This window comes from Sorghum bicolor, chromosome 5 (genome assembly GCF_000003195.3).
Source record: "Sorghum bicolor cultivar BTx623 chromosome 5, Sorghum_bicolor_NCBIv3, whole genome shotgun sequence".
In the NCBI taxonomy this organism is placed as follows: Eukaryota; Viridiplantae; Streptophyta; class Magnoliopsida; order Poales; family Poaceae; genus Sorghum; species Sorghum bicolor.
Genome location: NC_012874.2, coordinates 2,679,237 through 2,698,570, shown reverse-complemented (window position 1 = coordinate 2,698,570; position 19,334 = coordinate 2,679,237). Strand labels below are relative to the sequence as shown.

The 19,334-nt window shown below is 43.4% G+C and overlaps 4 protein-coding genes across 4 annotated transcripts; 1 reads left to right on the top strand and 3 right to left on the bottom strand.

Moving 5' to 3' along the window:
- LOC8069293 (protein FLX-like 3) lies at positions 825–3,850 on the top strand. The gene is made up of 4 exons (XM_021461907.1): positions 825–1,135; positions 2,500–3,024; positions 3,218–3,354; positions 3,429–3,850. Exons 1-4 carry the CDS (start codon positions 840–842, stop codon positions 3,584–3,586), a joined length of 1,116 nt encoding a protein of 371 aa, XP_021317582.1. The 5' UTR covers positions 825–839; the 3' UTR covers positions 3,587–3,850.
- Positions 4,558–5,783, bottom strand: LOC8069292 (E3 ubiquitin-protein ligase CIP8). The gene is made up of 2 exons (XM_002448920.2): positions 5,263–5,783; positions 4,558–4,588 (listed from the first exon to the last, which is right to left on the bottom strand). The coding sequence occupies exons 1-2, from the start codon at positions 5,781–5,783 to the stop codon at positions 4,558–4,560; spliced, it is 552 nt and encodes a 183-aa protein (XP_002448965.2).
- On the bottom strand, positions 8,749–9,270 carry LOC8069291 (E3 ubiquitin-protein ligase znrf2). Its single transcript, XM_002448919.1, has one exon. The coding sequence runs from the start codon at positions 9,268–9,270 to the stop codon at positions 8,749–8,751; it is 522 nt and encodes a 173-aa protein (XP_002448964.1).
- LOC8085635 (2-isopropylmalate synthase A) lies at positions 12,906–17,952 on the bottom strand. Its single transcript, XM_002448918.2, has 12 exons — positions 16,958–17,952; positions 16,589–16,802; positions 16,417–16,497; positions 16,190–16,279; positions 16,014–16,100; positions 15,596–15,696; positions 15,001–15,034; positions 14,816–14,890; positions 14,453–14,536; positions 14,236–14,370; positions 13,412–13,557; positions 12,906–13,317 (listed from the first exon to the last, which is right to left on the bottom strand). Exons 1-12 carry the CDS (start codon positions 17,629–17,631, stop codon positions 13,176–13,178), a joined length of 1,863 nt encoding a protein of 620 aa, XP_002448963.1. The 5' UTR covers positions 17,632–17,952; the 3' UTR covers positions 12,906–13,175.

Genomic DNA, 19,334 nt, shown 5'->3' with positions numbered 1-19,334 from the left:
AATCTGGAGGGGCTTACGCCCCTACAGTGAAGTGTGTGTGGATTTTGTGAGTTGAAGTATAATTTGGTTGCTTCTTTGTTGGAAAATGAATAAATGTAAGAGCCATGGGGGCAGAAGGTCTGTAATTTGCATAGAAGGCTTTAAGGGCGAGAAGCTGATAGATATGTTGTTGGCTCCCCAGAGTTTTAGCAAGAGACTTGTATGGCTGTATGGTTTAACTGCGAAACTGATGAGCATTACTTCCCATTGCACTATCGGAGTGTTTCGTTTGGATGATTGTTAAGATGACTTGTTTAGATAGGGTAATAATACTAATAAATATCATTGCCTGGGCGTAATGTCATACTAATAATAACAAGATAAACATAACACAAGATTGTAAGAGAGGTTAAGTGCTAAGTGAGCAGTGACTCGCAGACTAAGTTTAAGCATGCTTAAGCGTCACTAATCCCTTAAGAGTTATGTGATGTAGTAGACATTACAATTTTAACCTTAAACCGAATAAACAGAGGAGAGAGTAGAGAGCAATTGAGAAAGAGCAAATGAATATCTTTGTCTATCTCTCCTCTTTCCTTTTTATAGAAAAGGTGTGAGGGAAAATTTTCATAATTTCCCCTAATAGGGTTTGTATTTTAAAAAAATATTTTTAGAGAAATAATTATGTCACAATGTTATGTGATTGGATTCCGTAGACACTATTATGATTCCTAACATATATTATTCTAAATATATAGATATTAATTGTATAGGTGCTAGTTTGTCAAAAATGTTAGAAAGACAAAAAAAATAGAAGTTGCTAAAAAAAGAAATGAAAAATAAAAAAAGAAAAAAAAAATTGTATGGGCTTTTATTTAGTGGCCCATCGAACCCACGCACCGCCGGCACGCTCTATCTTCCTCGCAGCCCCGCTCAGGCTCGGTCCTCAGCGCAGCTCCAGTCTCGGCGGTCCCAGGATCGGATCTTCCGCGCGTCGTCCAGCGGAAGATCCCAGTCTCGGCGGCGGCCCCTCGACGGCGTCCAGCGACGGAGAGGCAGTCCCAGTCTCGGCGGCGGCGTCGGCGGCTCCCCCTCCCGCCTCTCGCCAGTCGCCTCGCGCCTTCGCCTCCGTCCTCCGCGCACCGGCCGGCGACCCTGGGTACGCACCTCCCTCTCCCCCTCCCGCCTCTGCTGTAACGTGGGAGCCCGGCCAGCTGCCCAGGGTGGCCGGGCCTTGGCTCCGCCGGTGGTTTCAAGCCTCCTGTAATCGGATCGCGCCGTTATTGGATACCCAACTTCACAAAAGCGATAACGCTGCCACCACGGCGCTATCCACGGTACTCGATGCCCGCTCCACTAGCCTGGGCACCATGGTCCACCTTGTTCGTTCACGTTGTCATCGAGTCAAGCGAAGGGAAAACTTTTGATCTGTATAGTTTTATGGATACCTCTTTATCTGCAGCCTGCAGCATGGCTTATCTTTCCCCAATGCTATTGTTATTCGCTTGTTCTTGATCTTGTGAAGATTTAACAGGGTAATCCAAGCAATCTTGTTCTTCACACCTTTTTATCTTGATATGAGTATCCATAGACATAACAAGATAAGGTATCCCTCTGAGTTCTGCACCATAAAAGTTGCCAACTGATGCAAGAAAAGAGTATTTTTCTTGCAATGTTATGATAAACCAGTGGCGTTGTTGCTTCAGTTTTCTGTACCATGAAGTGGTTTAGACATGCTATTTCGTGCGCTGCGGTTGCATTGCTCTAAATCTGGTCGCTCATGTTTGGTTCCCTAGAACAATGTTTATTGCAGCAGATCGACCAACCTCCAGGTTGCTCAGTCTTTTCGATTTGAGTGATGGATGTAGCTTAGTTATCCTTGTGCGGCACGTTTCTGCAAACATAGAAGTTGGATGGTTATGCGTTATGAAGTCGCTTCTTTTTTGAAGCAGCATGAAAGTGAAAAATAGAGATACTCAACACCCCATGCAAATTGTCTGTGCTGAGTTTTCAGCATGAAAACTGAAAGTACCCACTTTTACTCGTATTTTGTTTATAGGGTTATGTGCTGCATATCCACATCATTTTTTTTTCTTTCCATGTTTATAGATAGGTGGTAGTTGGTACCGTTGTAATTATATGTTTTATTTGAACTGTTGATTCACATCATCGCTTGTGACCGATATTCTTGTTTATATTCCTCTAAAAACGGTTGTTGCAAACTTTTGATGTTGATATACTTATTGAGATGTTAAGGGGTCTTGTTAGTTAGATGGATCTTATTAACTAACTAAGAAATTGATCTTGCTTAATTTTCTTATAACTGTGATGATATAACCTGTCCTGAAAAGTGAGTTTTCATGTAATCTAGTGTCAGTTAAAAATTTCACAAAGGCCTCAAGTATTTGTACTATACAGTTCTCATGGATACCTCACACGCAGCATGAACACAATATATTTTCTTGAGTTATATTTTGATTCATTGTTACTCTCTTGTGCAGTATTCTGATTACTCTTCACTAGGCTAAAAATGGCAGGAAGGCACCGTCAATCCCGCCAATACCATGATGATCCTCGAGGATATCGTGATGCTCCACCTCCACTTGCACGAACAAGGCCTCTCTCTCCGCGTCGCTTGGCGGAGGAATTGTCTAGTCGCCGTGCCGAGATGCGCAGAATCCATGAAGACAATCAGCGTCTGGCAGATGAAATTGTTAGTCTCAGGCAAACCAAGCCGCGTTTGGAAGAAGACCTCCAAGTCTCAAGTCAGGCTGTTCCGAAGCTCCGGGCAGAGAAAGAGCTTGAATCGAGGGAGCTGACTCAGAGGAATCTGAAGCTGGAAGCTGAACTGCGTGCCTTAGAACCCCTTAGGCAAGATTCTATGCATCTGCGATCTGAAGCAAGTAAACTACAGTCTTTGAGGCAAGAATTGGCTGCAAAGGTTCAAGGTCTATTGAAAGAGCTTGAACATCAGAAATCTGAAAGCCAGAAAATGACTGCTATGGTAGCTGAACGTGATGCTCTCTATCAAGAATTGCTCCAGGCTAGGTAAGTAGTTATTGAGCATTTATTTTACTGTCTCTCTTCTAGAACAGACGCAGCCCGTTGATTTTCATGATGGGTTCATGTGTCATCTCTGATGTCTGCCTCCAAGGCCCTTTTAGTTCAGTGTCTCTTTGCTTTGCTTTTTGTATTTTTCTTTAGTCGATTGAAGATCTGCTAACTAATGGTGTCATCATAGGGCGAACCTTGAGTTCGAGAAGAAGGCAAAGCCAGAGCTAACTGCACAGGTTCAGGCAATGGAGAAGGATCTTGTAGCTATGGCTCAGGAGGCTGAGAAGCTGAGGGCTGACATTGCGAAGAGAAACACACCTAGCAGTAAGTTTTCCCCCCATTTGCATGCTTATTACTGAAGTAATAACACAGTCCTATAACATAGGGTCTACTTTTAGGTTTCAGCACCCGTGGAACTTATGGAGCCTCTTTGTCAACTCCTGCGATGGGTTTGCAAGGCATGTATGATGGCAGCTATCCTACGGTTGGGAGCCGCTATGGCAGTGGCACTGGGGCTTGGAGCTCGCATGATCCCCATGGTTACCCGCATCTTTAATTGTCCTGATGACCAGTGTTCTCCCCTGAACAGCTCCCTGAGTACCTTGACTAAGTATCTCGTAGTATAAGTTGTGGTGCACCATCGCTACCCTTTCTGGTCAATACACAGGAATATACCTACTCTGGTTGTCTTGGTTCCTTCTTTTTTTTTTCTCTTACTAGAAAAAAAAATCGTGACCACCCCTACTGCACACGCTGATGCTGTGTGCTGGTATGTTGTGCATGCACTGGAGCAATAGATATTTGGTCACTTGGTCATTTTGCTGCGGTGAGTTTTGGCTTATAAATTCCTTAGGCCTTGTTTGGATGTGCATGTATTCATCTCAATTCCATTCCACTCCAATACACGTGGAATACAAAAAGGAAGAGAGATTCGCCTACACCTGCAGCAGCAAAATCAATCTGAGCAGAAGTTTCATGAACTGATAAGGCCAAACCATAGAGACCATGCATTCCTTTAACCCCTTCATATAAGTTTTGGCCAAATTGTTTACACAAAGTAGAATTACAGTCAAGAGGGGAAGATGGATGACATGAACTACATTAATTAAGAGGGACCAGTGTCACTCTGAACAGTTCATTCTCTTAACATCGCTCAAGCCCATATGGGACCTGAAAGGAGCTTTAATAGCACCAATCTTGTTCAGGGCACTCAGGTAAGCTCTGACGCTGAACACAAATGCTGAGCACTTGTAGGTCGTAGCTCAGCAAGATCAAGCTTAAGCATGTTGTAATAAGCAACTGAAATACATACAGTAGTGGAAACATCCAAGAGATGCTAGTAGCAGTTGGCTGAACTTCTGTTTAAAAAAAATACGTCTAGCACTTGTATGCTAGATGTAACAGTATGTTCATATATGACTGAGTATGTTCATATATGACTGACGAGGCCAATCAGCTTGCCTAAACGGCTAAACCAAAGCTTATGGGCAGCAGAAGGTTTCTCCATCAGTACAAAATTCACTCAGATTACTTGACACGCATTATGTACAGGAAAACCCTGCATGAGCAATAAACCGCCATAATAATAATTTCACAACTTGATTTGGACATGTTTGGTTGGTCTCATCCTTATTAGAAGATTGTACTTAGGTCAGTCTCAGTGGGAGTTTCATTCACATTAATAGGCTGCCACATAGGCATTTTTGATGACATGACACTGTATTTAAGAAGATAGAGAAGAAATGAGTTTCATCTAGATGAAACTCTCTTGGCACGATTACCAACTCTCTATGAGTCTTGAAATTAAATACCTATGAAACTATGGAATGAAGCTCTCCATTGAGAGTGGGTGTTTCATCCAAGTTTCATTTCATTTCATATGACATGACAACGTTCGAACGCTATGAAACTCTCTATATCCATCTCGGTTCATGTGTGTTACAGCGAATACGAGCGCATGCAAATAAGCCCTAGATCATCTCCAATTCCCACAAAATAAACCAAACAAGACTTAATGAACATCACAATTGTTTCAGGGTAATAATATGGCGGGTTCATCTTCATCGTCACATAAGAACATGAACCGTAGGTAATTGGGTTTATACGCCGCCGCCGTCGTCGTCGTGGTGGCCGGCCTACCTTTGGTCGTCGTCGTCGTCGTCGGTCTCCGTGTCCTCCTCAGGCGGCAGCTTGAAGCGGCAGAGCGGGCAGAGGCGGCTGGCACAGAGCCACTTGAAGATGCAGCGCTCGTGGAAGCCGTGCGCGCACGGCATCGTCCTCAGTGCGTCGCCGGTCTCGTACGCGTCGAGGCACACCGGGCAGCACTCCCCGCTCTCCCTCGCCTCGCCTTCGCCCACCGTCGTCTCCGGCAGGCAAGCTATGGCCACGCTGGATGCCGGGACGGCGCCGAGGACGAAGCTGCCGTAGTCGTCGTCGTACGCTCCGGCGTCAGCGTCGGCGTCGGCGTCGGCGTCGGCGTGCCGCGGATGGTCTCCCCGGTCACCGTCGTCGCGAGGCCCCAAGACGAGGACGACGAAGAGTTCAGCAGCCTCCACGTTTGGGTCTAATTGCACCCTGTGAGGCATGGTGCGATCGTAGAGCCGCATCTGAGCGATGACATTCTCCGGGGAGAGGTCCATCATCGGCGGCGACACGTTCGTCTGGGTCAGCTCGGGATCCGCACGAGGCTCCTCGTCGGCGGCCGTCGAGGAAACGTCGCCCGAGCTGCTGCTGCCGTCGCCGTCGTCGTCCATATCTCTTGAACTCGCTGCACGCCTGCACCGGAGGCAGGCGGACAAGAAGCTAGGCAGCTACCGCGCGGCCGGAGAAGATGAACGGGCCGGCCGGGTAGTTGTAACAGGAACGATGCGTGGCCGTGGGAGGCCGGCAAATTCGATTCCGAGCCCGGCCGGGTCGGCCATGGGCGTCCTTTGCACTCTGGGCAATCGGGATCGGACTATCGGAGAAGGATTCCGGGCTTCCGGCGGCGGCTCCCCGTCCTGGCTTCTACTTTTTGATACTACATCAAGTCCCATACCTCATCCTCTATTTCTTTTCACCCATAGTACATGTATTCTCTCTTTTTAATACTATACATCAAGTCAAACTGTAATATGTAGTTTATACTCCATGTATGTTTCAAATTAAGCAATATATCTAGAAAAGTCAAAATGTCTTATAATTTTAAACGAATAGAATACAAATCAATTAACTGTTCATAATCCCACCACTATTCAATTAAATCTTCATCATCCATCAAAATCATTTACAACAATTAGATACACACATAAAGTGACAAAAATAAATTGGCAATAAAAAATGACATTGGAATGAATAGTCTCAAATAAATTCACAAACAAACTCCCACACTCGAATTCACATTTCGCACTCCAAGTTGACATTTAGTCAACACATCCATGGGTTTATATAGAAACATCCAAGTACAAACATATTGAATAAGTTTGCATAAAAAATGATACGGACTTACCTAGAGTTGGGTAGAAGCCAAGGTATCGATGGGGCCGTCCAATGTTTTGGGGGTTGGTCTTTGAATATAGTGTAAGGACTATGTTTTGGCTCTGGCGTTTGGTGATGCCACTGGGAAGAACAAGATAGAAGAATTTGGATAGAATATTATGTATTTTTTATTTAGATTTTTTTGACATGTAATTTAGGGATGTATTGTGTTGATTTTTAATATAATACGCTTTCCCTTGGCAAAAAAAGTATTGGTGGAGCTAAGGAGCAGGTTGGAGCTTGATGCTAGACCTTGGTAGTGGGCACATGTAACACAAAGAGTCAAAGCTAGGTCTAGTTTGGGGGCAATTGAAGCATGTAAATCTAGAGGTGGGAGGCATGACCTAGGGTTTGACCTAAGGGGCAAAATCAGGCAGCGGTGGAGTAAAGGTCCAACTACTAGCGGTGGGGAGATGGTTCCAACTAGTGAATCCAATCAAAGAGAATCGTGGGAATAAGGGTTTGAGGGTGATCCGCAGACTTCCTACATTTGAGGGACTGAGTAGTGGTCTTGCTATAATAATGTTTTTGCTACTCAATTGCCAAAAGTATGTGAGACCCATACACCTAGTATTTGCAGAAGCTGCTATTAAAGGACTAAAACAGGGATGCTTGCTAAGCTAACAACTGCAATCAATGAAAAAAATAAAACAACAATGACATCTAGTTGAATTAAGGCCTCAACATGTATTGCAAACATCTCTACACTAGCGAAGGAATAAGGTGGTTGCACATCCAATGCCACTCCAGAAGCACCATACCACCAAATGTCAGTCACCATGCTAGAGCATCGTCACAGAAAACATAAAGGAATCATGTTGACACGACATCGTCATTGCTTGTGTCGTCATTACCAACAAACACCAAGCCATCCACCCATTCTAGTAAGCTCTAAGCAGGGGCGGATCTAAAGGGGGGCTAGGGAGGCTCCAGCCCCCCTACACCTTGTGCATCAATAGAAATATAGGAGGGTGAACGAAAAGAAGAGGTGGAGGAAAGAAAAAAATAAAGAGAAATATAGGAAAAAGAAGAGATCAGTCCCTCCTTCAATCTTATTCTACATCCGCCACTGGCTCTAAGCCATATAGAACTTGTGCCATTGTTGCCACTTGCATCGTTTGTCGATGATGTCCTATACTAAACTTACCCCTGCCATTCGGGTTAGCTACCATACTCCGTTATAAGCCATCAAGCCAATACACAAGTACCATATGTCAATGCATCGTAGCTCTCAAGCAATCTAAATTGCCCTCAGCCTGGCCATCATATCATAGATATCAATTGGATGAAACATCGTGTCGGATCCACCACTACTATGTAGGAGTAGGACCACCCGCTGCCACAATGCAAGGCAATGAGAGAACGCACTCTAGCAACCCACCTCAAGTCTATGGAAATTGACTATTAGGGCAAGGTATGTGTAGGTTGAAAACATCATTTAATTAAGCTGAGAATTTATTCTTTTCTCATAAAATGAAAAATATAATAACTAAGACCACAAATATAGAAATGGTTGTGGTTTTAGGTTTCCAACTATTTAAGCAATTTAATTACCATAATGTTTATATCGTCTTCTTCACAAAACATAAATAGGCCAACTACAATCTTTAGATCGCCTAAGAGCATCTCCAAGAGATTAGATAAAATTTTATTCTAAACTATAAGATTTAGTCATTGTGTAAAATAAAAAACTCACTCAAAGCACAGAGTTCCACAATGACCTTTGTATAGGAAGAAAAGAAAAGGAGAGGAGGAAGGAATCAAATCAACAAAAAAAAATACTATACTCGAAATTTTAAGTAGCGAAGGAAAGCATGAAACAATGGCTAGTGAGAACAAAGCGAAAGTTTAGGAATAACAAACTTGTTATTTTAGTAAACCAGATAGTACACTATTGACCTTTAATTTTTACTTTAAAAATATAAAAATAGCCTAAAGAATATAGATAGCATATATGTTAGAGTTGCTCTAAGCCAGCCGCTCCATATGTTGCAACAAAAAAAAAAGTTGCAACCATAGCCGCCGCCTCATTCAAATTCCTCAGCACCACACTTCATATAATCGGTAATCATGACCGGCTATACAAGCCATACTACTTATCTTCCATATGTCCATCCTCTCCGCCATGCATGTTGAGTCGTTACAAACATGAATCGGAGTTCGGAAGGTACTATCCAATGTGCCGCCGCCATCGTCGTCGACTCAGCCTCCGTGCCCCTCCTCAGGCGGCAGCGCGAAGCGGCAGAGCGGACAGAGGCGGCTGAGTCGGAGCCAGCCGAAGATGCAGCGCTCATGGAAGCCGTGCGCGCACGGCATCGTCCTCAGCGCGTCGCCGGCCTCGTACTCCTCCAGGCACACCGCGCACTCCCCTCTCTCCTTCGCCTCGCCCACCGTCGTCTCCGGCAGACAGGCCATGGCCACGCCGGATGCCGGGACGGCGCCGAAGCCGAAGCCGAATAACCCGCCGTGCGCGTCGTCGTGCGCTCCGGCGTCAGCGTCGCCGTCGCCGTCGCGAGACTCGAGGAAGATGACGGTAGGTTCCATGTCGTTTCGGCCTAATTGCATCCTCACCCTGGAAGGCGCTATGGGAGCGAGGTTACGCGTGAAGGCGATGACATAGACGCCGTCCGTCTGCTGCGGCAGCTCGGGGTCCGCACGAGGCCCCTGCTGGTCGGTGGCGGACGTCGAGGAAACGCCGCCGGAGCTGCTGCCGTCGGCGTCCATCTTGATCTCGCTCTCCCTGCACTGCACCGGTATGGTGGCGGCCGGAGAGGATGAACGGGCCGGCCATATATAAGACTAGGCGTGGCCGGATCCGGATGTGTCTACAGGTCGGCAAATCCGGTTCCGAGACCGGGTCGGCCATGGGCGTCCTTTCCACTTCGGGCAATCGGAATCCGGAGAGGATTCCGGCGGCGCTACCGTCCTCTGCCTCCGGCCAGTTCGTACGTCCTGTGCTACACCTTGAAGGCCTACCACGGCCGTCACGTACTGTTGAGATCAATGACTTTTTTTCCCAAGAATTAAAGGTGTTGCATGTGGCTTTGCCAGATTCTATGATGTCATCGCCTGAGATTCTTAAGTTTATTATGAATGCAGATTGCTATCCAAATGTTTTAGTTGCCTATCGAATTCTTTTAACTGTACCAGTGACTGTAGCTTCGGCCGAAAGAAGTTTGTCAAAATTGAAGTTGTTGAAGAACTATTTGAGATCAACTATGTCACAAGAAAGGTTAAATGGTTTGGCTATATGCACCATCGAGAGGGATATCTTGGACACTATTGATCTTAATACCGTTCTCGATGATTTTTGCATCAAGAAATGTCCGAAGAAGTATATTTGTATAAGAAGCAATGAATATGACGGAGTTCTGTTTTTTTCTCAAGGTAATCATATTAGTTCTAAAAGTATAAATATATTGTTTTTAATCTACATTGTTTTTCGCTATTGATAATTATCAGACATATTTAATTTTAAATATATTATTATATTTGGTTTCCCTTTACAAATAAAATTAGCCTATATATTATAGACTAGAGAGACCGTCGCGACGAGCTCGCCAGAGGGCCCTCGAAATCCTAGGACCGTCGCTGGCGGCGTCATGACTCATGGAGGTGAATGAATTTTCATCATCGATCATCTAGCTCAAGGAAGCTCACGTAGAGACTTTTTTTTAAAAAAAAAAGAACAACCAGGCAAAAGCGGCTCAAACTGAACAGAACAATGGAGCTATAAGAACAGGTGTAATAATGGACAAATCGCCTGCGGCCATGGGCAAGATGGAGGGGGGAGAGAGAGTCACTTTACCGTCATGTGGCTCGGTTACCTAGTTTATAGTATTGTTAACTGTATCATAAAACTATGCATTGAGACTGGCCTTAAGGGCTCGTACTCCTACACATGCGACCGTTGGATCTTGTTTTGGGATGTGTGTCAAGCTTTACAGTCCACTTGGTATATGACTTGTATAGTTTTATTTTTTAAAAAAGATTTTCTACACTTAGCTAGTATTTTGGTCTGACACCATCTCACATTCTATCCGAACTCATACATAATCCCACCACTGTTCAATTAAATGTTCATCATCTGCAATAATTAAAACACCTCTAAAGTGGTAGATCAAGTGGAAATAAAAAGTGACATAGGAATTGATAGTCTCAAAAATATTCACAAACAAATGCTCGAATTCACATTTCATACCCCAAATTGACATTTAGTTGACACATCCATGGGTAACAAAATTCATGTACAAACATATTGAATAAATGTTCACCAAATTTCATAAAGGTTAGACTTACCTAGGGGGCAAGTGGAGATCAGGGTACTACCGACATCAAGGAGGAGGCTAGTGAGCAAAGCTTAAAGTAAGGGCCTTCGATAGTCATGAGAATCAGGGATTAGGGTTGATCCAAGGGCCTCCTATTCTTGAAAGACTAAGTAGTGGTTTTACTAGAGTAAGACTTTTGCCCCTCAACACCAAGAGTAGGTGGGGCCTCCAATTAGAGGCTTGTTGGGGCTGTTCTTAATAAATAAGGACTAAAAACAACAAAGCTAAGTTAACAACCATAAGCAATGAAAGAAATAAAACAACAACGACGTCTTGTTGAATTGAGGCCTCAACATGCACCACATAACACTATCAGATGACAAGTCTACACTATTGTACAACACTAGCGAAACGATAGATGGATTGCACGTCTATCGCTACTCCAAAAGCACCACTCTACATGTCGATCACCACTGTAATACAAAGACAAAGGCATCATATTGGCATATGCCATCATCATTGCTACCGAGCCACCCTTGTACGTAACCACATTCTTCTGTAAGACATAGCACATGTACCATTGTTGGCACATGCTATTTGTCCATGATGTCCTACAAACTAACCCCTTCCACATCAGGTTAGCCACCATACTTTGTTGCAAGTTGCTAAGCCAATACACAATTACTATCTTGGGCTACACTAAGTTGTCCACGTCCTTTGAGATTTGGCTAATGCATCATATTTCTAGCAACCTACATTGCCCTTATTCTCAACCTAGCCACCATATCATAGATATAGATCATGCCAAACACATGCCACCGCCTCTTAACAACCCTCGAAGGGGCTCCTTGCACTAGAACTTCACCACCATGCATGACCACCTCCTACAGCTCTGCTACAATAATACAAGATAATACGAGAACACACTCTAGCAACCTACCTCATGTCTTTGAAGATTGACTATTAGGTTGATGTGTGTGGGACGAAGCGGAAATGGTAAATATTCTTTACCTAAGCTCATATTTGAGAGTTTATTATAATTATTATTAAAAAATGTAAATGGTAACTAAAACCATAAATATAGGAATGGCTATGGTTTTTACATTTCTAGCTGTTTAAGAAATTTACATATGTTTATTTATACTCTTTTCTTTAAAAGAACAAAGACCGATTACAATCTTTAGTTGACCTAAATCCCAAATGCTCGCCCAATGCTGCAACCATGGGTCTCATTCTCATTCCTAGTCACCACACTCTGTAGTCAGTAGTCATGACTCGCAATACATACTGTCCTACCGTCTTCCACATGTCTACCCACTATATGGCACAGTGCTCTCTACAATTACCGTATATCGACGAATACATATCTGTTAGAGCAAGTTTAATAAGCTTGGCTATAAGCTAGCCACAGACAAGAACATGAGACAAGTTGCACAACAATCTAATCTAGTCTGCTAATCTAAATATATTTTTTAATTTAGTGGGACCCACTCATCATCTCCTTTTTATTCGCTCAAAGAGGCAACAACCGTGCGCGACAGTACGTGATGGCAAGCTTGGGAGCCGTACCTTTCCTGCTGGTGCTCGGCACTACATGTAGCGCGCGCTAAGCAACTTGTCTCCTACGATTTCTCTCTCATCCGCATACATTTGCTGATGTGTTGCTATAAGACAAGCTGATGTGTATTATTGCACTTGTTCTTATATATTCCCATATCAGCGCCACATTTGTTTCTGGCATTTTTGTTTCACTTCCGTAAAAAAAATGTAAATATAAATGATTTTGGCTTTCCCCGACCGTTTTCATCTATAAGAGCTTATATGTGTGTATGTGAGTGTACATTGCATATATACATGTAACTAAAAAACAAATGGAAAAGAAAAAAACAAACGCAATGATCCTGACCAAATCTCTCTTTATCTAAACACATAATCTCAACAAATGGTCTGGTATTTATTTGATTATAGATGAAGGGGAGGAAATTATGTGGAAGGTGAGCCGAGTGGGATAACAAATGAAAACAAGGGAGTTTATGTTAACTCCGGTACGTTGGATTTTCAGACGAAAAAACCCAACAAAGTTGGGGTAGATATGGGTGGCTGGATGGACCCTAATATTATTTCATTATTGAAAGTATGGTTCATATAAGGCACAAATTGTACACTACATAGGGCCAAAATTTCCTGCATGTTCTAAGCTAAAGGGACTATCCTCCAAAATAGAACAGCACAATCACTCCACACTGACAAGGGAAAACCCCAATATTGAACAGCCTGTTACTGAAACGACATACACTCTATAACAGTTGCTCAAGCTCTTACGTCGCCAAGCCCACATGGGAACAAAGAGGAGCGCCAAGCTCACTCTGTGCGTTGAACGCTTGCGCTCTCAGGTACCTCGCTGCTGGCTTTCGCAGCACCAGCAAAGCTGCACATCTTGTTCAGGGCACTCAGGTAAGCTCTGACGCTGGACACAACGATGTCCATAGCTGCCCCGCTCCCACTGAAAATATAGATATTTGTTAAGACTTATAAGAGAGAAGAAGGGGATGGCAGAAGCATGGAATAAATGAAAACGGATTTGGATGGACTATAACCTGAAGGAGCGGTTGAAAGATTGACCAGTCAAGGCATGCTTGGAGTTGTTGGTCACATCTCCAGTGACAACCACTCGAGTTGTCGCGATAGCGTCAATGCCCTCTGTGACTGAAGTCATACCATATTCTCGGAGAACAGTTGGAATCTGCAGATAGCAAGTCTTATTAGATTTCTCTTGATTTTGATCCAACGGTAGTCACTGAAACAAAATAATTGAGTTGATGCATTAGAGCCTAATCCTGGCTGCACCAGTCAGTGACTTGGTCCATTTGTATTTCTCTACTCCAAACTGATAGGTGGCAAACCATGTTGATAAAACACTTTTTGACACCTCCCGTCATTTTCTAATCAAAATGCACACCACCCGAATTAGACACTATTTCAGAAGACGCACAATTTCTCAAAGCCAAAGTCGGAAAGTATTGTTGATAGAATATCTATCTCATGCCACATTACATGATACCACAGCATTGAAATGGCCCTTGGAACCTTCCCAAGTAGCTCAACTGACACTTTCATTTCTTTCTCTACCTGCTAACATATAACCACATAAATCATTACATCAACTCATGCTGCTATCGATATGCGATTTCGCTTTTAACATCGAACCAGTGTATCCTTTCTCATGAGATTCATCTGCTGGTGATAAATTTCATGTGAATCCAGTAAACATTGCATTTTAGTGGGTTTATAGTGACGATAATAAACTACAGGTTCACCAGATATAAGTAGTTTCATAACCAAAACATAATGGAACAATATTTCATCTTGTTAGAGATCATGTACCAATGCAAGACAGATCAAGATCCCAAAAGCATCTAACCTGGATTATTTGGTCAACAGCCTTGTAAGCTGCATCAACTGGACCTGTTCCAACTGAACATCCTATTTTCTCCTCTCCATCTGGTGCTATCAGTTTCACTGTTGCTGTAGATAAGCCAAGTGTTCCACATGTTGCCTGCAAGGGATGCATAGCATTTCAAGCTTAGAATATCATGTTTCTATTAACCAAAATTTAGTCAACTGCAGCTCAGTTATACCTGTACATCAGCAAGGGACCAAATAACCTTAGGCTGGAATATCTCATCTGACAATAACGCTTCTATGTCTTCATCAGTTACACGCTGCAAATGGTGAACTAACTGGTGAGTTTCAATGTGTAATGCATATCAGAAATTACAGCTACAAATTATAATCAAGATTTGATGAATTAAGTTGAGCATGAGAGCAAGCAGTCCTCAATAGAAATGTAACAATTCAATAAAAATGCAGAGAAAAAAGTTCATGGCAAATAAAAAGGTGAAAGTTATTAATCAATTGCATGTAATTTTTAGAAAGACAATAATTGAAGGGTACAAAGTATCACAAGCAATAGACCAAAGTATACTTAAGCAAAGAGTCACCTTTTTCTTCTCTGCAACCTCTTTGTAGCGTTTAAAGAAATCTTCAAATTCCTTGTCACTGATTTCATATCCAAGCTACAAGTTTGGAAAAACAAGGATGCCATTCAGTAACAGTAAGAACTGAAATGAAAGACCTCTAGCTGTAGACTTGTAGCAAGAAAAACAAAGAAATATTCAAGTTGTACCTCCACTAGCTTAGATCTCACTGCATGTCTTCCGCTGGACAGCAAGAACAGAAAACATTAGTACATTACTATGGATGAGATTCTAAAATTTGACTTATTTTACCAATTTATGCCTGTCCAATTGTATTTTAGCACGAAATATCTAATTCAGCTAAGCTAGAAGTGTAGAAAACTATACCAAACCAACAATCCTAGATGCATAAACATGATAATAATAATGGAAGACCAAACATTTGCCACATTAAATGATCAGGTTCAAGATTAAGAATATAACACATCATTGCGTAATTACAGAATTAGAGGTTCTATGCCTATGGTGTGACTTAAGTGTAATGGTTTACATCATTACCCTACTACCAATTTTTTTGTAACATTACCTATACCTATACGAATGTCACCAACAGTTAATACCTATTTAGTAGCCAAATACATAAGCGTTCAAAATCTAAGCATCTGTGGCTGTTTAGTTAGAGGATGCATACTAAATTCAGGCAAAAGTAAAAAAGTAGAAAGTTGGTAAGAGAAATCCAATTGAGACATCACACAGAATATTGGAGAAAATGAAGTCAAGAGGGGATGGTAGGTTGCATAATACCTGAGTTTCCCAAGAACAATACCAAATTCATTCGCACGTGTTAAACCAATATCATCAGGCGATATTATTTCATATGTTCCCTTGTACTTAAGCATCCCATCCTGTATAAAAGTAAAGCAAAAGAAAAGTAAACATGAAGAACCATTCCAGTCTATAATCAACACAGTTTATACAAATAGTTAAATCATCCGTCACTGATATCATCAGTTAAAAAGATTATATATCTCAGAGGTTCAGAGCAATGATGCAAGGTGAAACCATGATTGATCCATCACAAAGGCGAAAATAATTATCTAAAAGTTGAGAACCAATCACTGAAGAGGTGAAAAGGATCAATGCTAAGGATTTGGAAACAACCAACCCACCACAACTACAATTCCAAAAGGTTGATGTTAACAAGGAGGCTGAATATGTTTACCTGATGAATTCCACTTTCATGAGCAAAGGCATTGGCACCAACAATAGCTTTATGTGGTTGTACATGAAGTCCACTGTGCTCTTGTACCTACAATAATTAGAGCATTTGCCACAGAAATTTCAGTCATCTGAAAAATTCAGAAGAGGTAAAACAAACCAAAAAGACAATTATTGTACCATTTTGCTTGTCAAAGTAATATGTTGGGAATTGATTCCCGTATATAGACCATCTAAGAGCTCCCCACGACATTTAATTGCCATGACAACCTGAACAGGGGATCAGAAAATGTTAGGCATGTAAAAACACTCTATCAAGCCAATTTAAATTCCTTTCCAAAATCCATCATACACTATTTTGTAAGGTATATCAGCATATAATATAGCAACTACATGAATGAGCTCACCTCTTCCAACGAAGCATTTCCAGCTCTTTCACCAATACCATTAATAGTCACCTCTAACTGTCGTGCTCCTGCACGAGCGCCCTAAAGGCAAGTCAAATTAGTAACCCGGTTAAAGAGTAGACAAATGATAATAAATTATATAGAATAGAAACAAATAAGGAAAAGGTAGTACCGCTAATGTGTTGGCAGTTGCAAGACCAAGGTCATTCTGGCAATGAGTGGAAATGATAGCATTTTCAATTCCAGGAGTGTTTGCCTTTATGTCAGCAATCAACTTCCCAAATTCATAAGGAAGAGTGTATCCGACAGTGTCTGGGATATTAAGAGTAGTTGCCCCAGCTTTAATGACTTCCTCCAGTATATGATACAGGAATTCTCGATTTGACCTGGAAGACAATTGGCAAAGTGAAATCTATCAGGCCACAGCCTTAACCAAATCAGGGGAAAACGGATACTTTTGCATTCCATTTACACAAGTAAAATTGGGCAAGACCAACCAAAATGTAATCTGGATACACCAATAACCTGTGAAGAGCCGTACCTGCCGGCATCCTCAGGGCTGAATTCGACATCAGGGCACCCAAGGCTGCGTGCATACGCCACCATCTCCTTAGCAATAGCAACGACCTGCTCAGGCGTCTTCCTAAGCTTATGCTGCATATGGATCTCGCTGGTGGCGATGAAGGTATGAATCCGGGGCCTGCGCGCGTTCCTGACGGCCTCCCAGGCGGCATCAATATCCCTCTTGTTGCACCGCGAGAGGCCGCAGATGACGGGCACGTGGGCGCCTTCCTCCACCGGGTTGCCGACCTCGATGGCGATGGAGCGCACGGCGTCGAGGTCGTCGGGGGAGGACGCCGGGAACCCCGCCTCGATGATGTCGACGCCGAGCCGGGCCAGCTGCCGCGCGACCACCAGCTTCTCGGCGCTCGTCATGGTGGCTCCCGGGGACTGCTCCCCGTCGCGGAGCGTGGTGTCGAAGATGCGCACGTAGTTTGGGTCGTCGATGCGGTGCGGCACGTACTCGGGCCGCCGCCGCCGCTGTTGCTGTTGCTGCGACTGCGCCCGGATGCGCTGGGCGAACGCGCGGAGGCGGACGGTGCTCGGGGTTGCGGCGGCGGCGGCGGATAGGCCATGGGCGGAGCGCGGGGCGCGGGCGGAGAGGGTGGGGGGTTTGGTGGGGGTTGAGCAGTAGGGTTTAGCGGTGAAGGCCATGGTGGTTGGTCGCCGGGGACTCGGCTCGGGCTCGCTCAGGGTCGTCGCGGGGTTTAGGAGGGGACGGACGGGCGGGCGGCGGCGGCGGGGGACTGTGTTAAATCGACGGTGGATGTGGAAAATGTGAGTGGATTTGGAAAAGGCAGCAGCCAGCAAGGGGATGACTAGCTGGCTGGTATATATCCTGGAGGATCCGGACGGGTGGTGGTTTCGTAGGCGGCACGGATCGGAGGTCGTCGGAGCGAGCTGCTGGCTGTGACACGACACGAGCACGGCGGCCGCCGCGGCGAGCACGCGAGAGCGGTGAGGTGCCGTGCCGTGGTCGTGCGCGGCTTGTACTCGAGCTCGAGCGCCGCCGCAACCAACTCGTGCTGTCGTGCACTCGACCTGTCCCAGTGTCCCACAGCACAAGACGCCGGTGTACTGGCCCATTTTGCGTTTGTGAGGCGTGGGCAAATTACCCGTACCCAAATTATCCAGATCCGAACCCGAATTATCCGAATCCAAGGTACCCGATCCTAAATTCGGATAGCGATTTTGATTACCCGAAATTAGTTTGGGTAATTCGGGTAATATCCCCCGGTACCCGAACTACCCGAATATTTGTCTATATCTTTGTATTTATCATGTGTTGATACTTAAATATTAGAACTTATCAATTTATTAGAATATAATTCTCTTTGTTTGAACAAGTGATAGTAACATATTATTCTCTACAAAATGCTATTGAAATTCTATACAAATTGCTGCTGAAATTATATATAAATTGCTATTGAAATTTTGTATAGTGTGTTGTTTTTTGAAAATTCGGGTAAATCGGGAATACCCGAACCCGAATTAGCGGGTACCCGAAATTGCGGGTAATGTTTTTTCGGAACTAATATCGGGTAATAATTTTCATTACCCAAATTTTGAATTACCCGATTCGAAAAAATCGGGTAACCTGCCCAGGCTTATTTGTGAATTGTGAAGGACTGGAGGCTCCACGACTCTTCTTTAAAAAAAACAACAAAAACAAGGAAGACTCGCAGCCTTATTAGGTCACATAGTATGCGTGAAAATAATGGATGAACCCCCAAAATATTTACAAACTTTATGAGGAGATCTAGCAATAAAAAGATGGTCATCCTCAACGCACATACACATATGGTTCATATAAAAGATACTGGATTAAAGACATTTAGGGCTTGTTTAGATATGAAAAAAATTTAGATTTCGCTACTGTAGCAATTTCGTTTGTTTGTGGTAAATATTATCCAATTATAGACTAACTAGGATCAAAAAATTCGTCTCACGATTTACAGACAAACTGTGTAATTAGTTTTTGTTTTCGTCTATATTTAGTGCTTCGTGCATGTGCCACAAGATTTAATGTGATGGGGAATCTTGAAAACTTTTTGGATTTTGGTGGGAACTAAACAAGGCCTTACTTTATCCCGGTTCTCACGCTAGGGCCTTGTATTAGGCCCTGTTTAGATTGGAGATGAAAAATTTTTGGGTGTCACATCGGATGTGTCGGAAAGATGTCGGAAGGGGTTTTTAGAAACTAATAAAAAAACAAATTACATAGCTCGTCTGGAAACTGCAAAACAAATCTATTAAGCATAATTAATCTGTCATTAGCACATGTGGGTTACTGTAGCACTTAAGGCTAATCATAGATTAACTAGGCTTAAAAGATTCGTCTCATGATTTTTAACCAA

What these genes read in the sequence shown, in the direction of transcription:
- LOC8069293 (XM_021461907.1), top strand. Translation starts at nt 840, where the DNA reads ATGGGCTTTTATTTAGTGGCCCATCGAACCCACGCACCGCCGGCACGC. An exon ending in GCACCGGCCGGCGACCCTGG is followed by an intron (nt 1,136 to 2,499) that starts GTACGCACCTCC and finishes ACTCTTCACTAG; the next exon opens with GCTAAAAATGGCAGGAAGGC. An exon ending in GAAGAGAAACACACCTAGCA is followed by an intron (nt 3,355 to 3,428) that starts GTAAGTTTTCCC and finishes GTCTACTTTTAG; the next exon opens with GTTTCAGCACCCGTGGAACT.
- LOC8069292 (XM_002448920.2), bottom strand. Translation starts at nt 5,783, where the DNA reads ATGGACGACGACGGCGACGGCAGCAGCAGCTCGGGCGACGTTTCCTCG. An exon ending in CACGAGCGCTGCATCTTCAA is followed by an intron (nt 4,589 to 5,262) that starts GTGGCTCTGTGC and finishes TTGCTCATGCAG; the next exon opens with GGTTTTCCTGTACATAATGC.
- LOC8069291 (XM_002448919.1), bottom strand. Translation starts at nt 9,270, where the DNA reads ATGGACGCCGACGGCAGCAGCTCCGGCGGCGTTTCCTCGACGTCCGCC.
- LOC8085635 (XM_002448918.2), bottom strand. Translation starts at nt 17,631, where the DNA reads ATGGCCTTCACCGCTAAACCCTACTGCTCAACCCCCACCAAACCCCCC. An exon ending in TTACTTTGACAAGCAAAATG is followed by an intron (nt 16,101 to 16,189) that starts GTACAATAATTG and finishes TAATTATTGTAG; the next exon opens with GTACAAGAGCACAGTGGACT. An exon ending in GGTCCCTTGCTGATGTACAG is followed by an intron (nt 14,371 to 14,452) that starts GTATAACTGAGC and finishes CATCCCTTGCAG; the next exon opens with GCAACATGTGGAACACTTGG.